The sequence below is a fragment of the Guillardia theta genome, assembly GCF_000315625.1.
Source record: "Guillardia theta CCMP2712 unplaced genomic scaffold GUITHscaffold_257, whole genome shotgun sequence".
Taxonomy (NCBI): domain Eukaryota; class Cryptophyceae; order Pyrenomonadales; family Geminigeraceae; genus Guillardia; species Guillardia theta.
The window spans coordinates 1060-2316 of record NW_005434419.1 but is presented as its reverse complement, the minus strand read 5'-3'; the positions used below and the strand labels follow the sequence as shown (position 1 = coordinate 2316).

Here is a 1257-nt window from a genome sequence, read left to right as displayed (position 1 = left end):
AACTCACAGTGTCAGTAGTATCCATTGGTAGAGGAAGCAGTCAACAGCCTTGGATGGGTTGTCTCGAGAGATGAAAAGGTTTGCAATCTGCTGCTCTGCTGCTCCTGCTGCTGCTCCTGCTCCTGCTGCTCCTGCTCCTGCTCCTGCTCCTGCTCCTGCTCCTGCTCCTGCTCCTGCTCCTGCTCCTGCTCCTGCTCCTGCTGCATTCTTTGTCCAAAATCCGACCCTAGGACTGTTGAGTGAGTACAGTGACTAGCACGACAGCAGACGGATTGGGATCTTTTCTGGACCGACACGTCAGTCTCAGAGGAGAGGGTGATGAGGCTGAAGAGATTTCAGGTTCTCCTGCTTGTTTCCGCTCAAACTGTTGAGGGGACTTGTTCTCCCCTCCTGCTCACTGTGTTCCGTGTTGCTGCAGAAGATCAATCACTTCGCTGGTATGAACATCCTGGCAAGGAAGGTGGGGATGGCTAAAGTGCTGAGGAGGATGGGACTGAAGGTGCGGGAAGTTGTCTCTGCCTCCTCTCCCTCTGCTGCTCTCGTTGTCTTGCTCCTGACATTTTACAGCTGCCCGAGCACTTCTCCTTCATGCCGCAAGTGAGACTACTTGCTGCGGCAACAATGCTGCTCCTGCTCCTAGTCCTTCTGCTCCTGCTCCTTTCCGACTGCTGCTCTTCCTCGTCCTGTTCCTGCTCCTGCCCCTACCCCTGCCCCTGCCCCTGCTCCACCTCCTCCTGGCTCATGCTCCTACTACGATGTGCAGGGACTGACTTGTTTGTGTTGCAAAGACCTGGCTCCTGCCGTCCGAGGCGTCAGAGCTGAAGGTGGAGGAGGATGCGGAACAGCGAGGTGGCGGGTTGAGCGTGATGTCGCAGATGCAGAGCAGGAAGCAGGAGCAGAAGTGGCTGATAGTGAAGCCGGACAACGGCTCGCAGGGGAAAGGGATTTTCTTGACAGACGACAGCGACAAGGTTGGACAGTATGCTGCTGCTGCTGCTGCTGCTGCTGCTGCTGCTGCTGCTGCTGCTGCTGCTGCTGCTGCTGCTGCTGCTGCTGCTGCTGCTGACAAAGGTTCCAGGCTTGCTGTGTATCTCCAGCGGGAGTGGCTCAAGAATACATTGAAAGACCATTCCTGATTGACGGTGAGGACGAGGGAGAAGAAGCTGGGGAAGTGTGTGGGTGTGTGGAGGGGGGGGAGGCGGGGGAGGGGAAGGGAAGGAGTGATACGTAACTCGCGATGTGGGGCCCTGCCTGGAA

The 1257-nt window shown here is 57.0% G+C and overlaps 1 protein-coding gene across 1 annotated transcript in view; it reads left to right on the top strand.

Annotated features, from left to right (window-relative positions):
* The window catches only part of GUITHDRAFT_156433 (hypothetical protein), a gene marked incomplete at both ends in the record, with an annotated part of 1955 nt that extends 724 nt beyond the window's left edge, over nt 1-1231 (top strand). Inside the window, 7 exons of the mRNA XM_005818923.1 lie at nt 19-78; nt 265-339; nt 419-499; nt 568-597; nt 789-824; nt 876-971; nt 1079-1231. Of these exons, the coding sequence (XP_005818980.1) occupies nt 19-78; nt 265-339; nt 419-499; nt 568-597; nt 789-824; nt 876-971; nt 1079-1231 (531 nt within the window). The remainder of the gene's footprint in view (nt 1-18; nt 79-264; nt 340-418; nt 500-567; nt 598-788; nt 825-875; nt 972-1078) is intronic.
* Nucleotides 1232-1257: the final 26 nt, after the last annotated feature.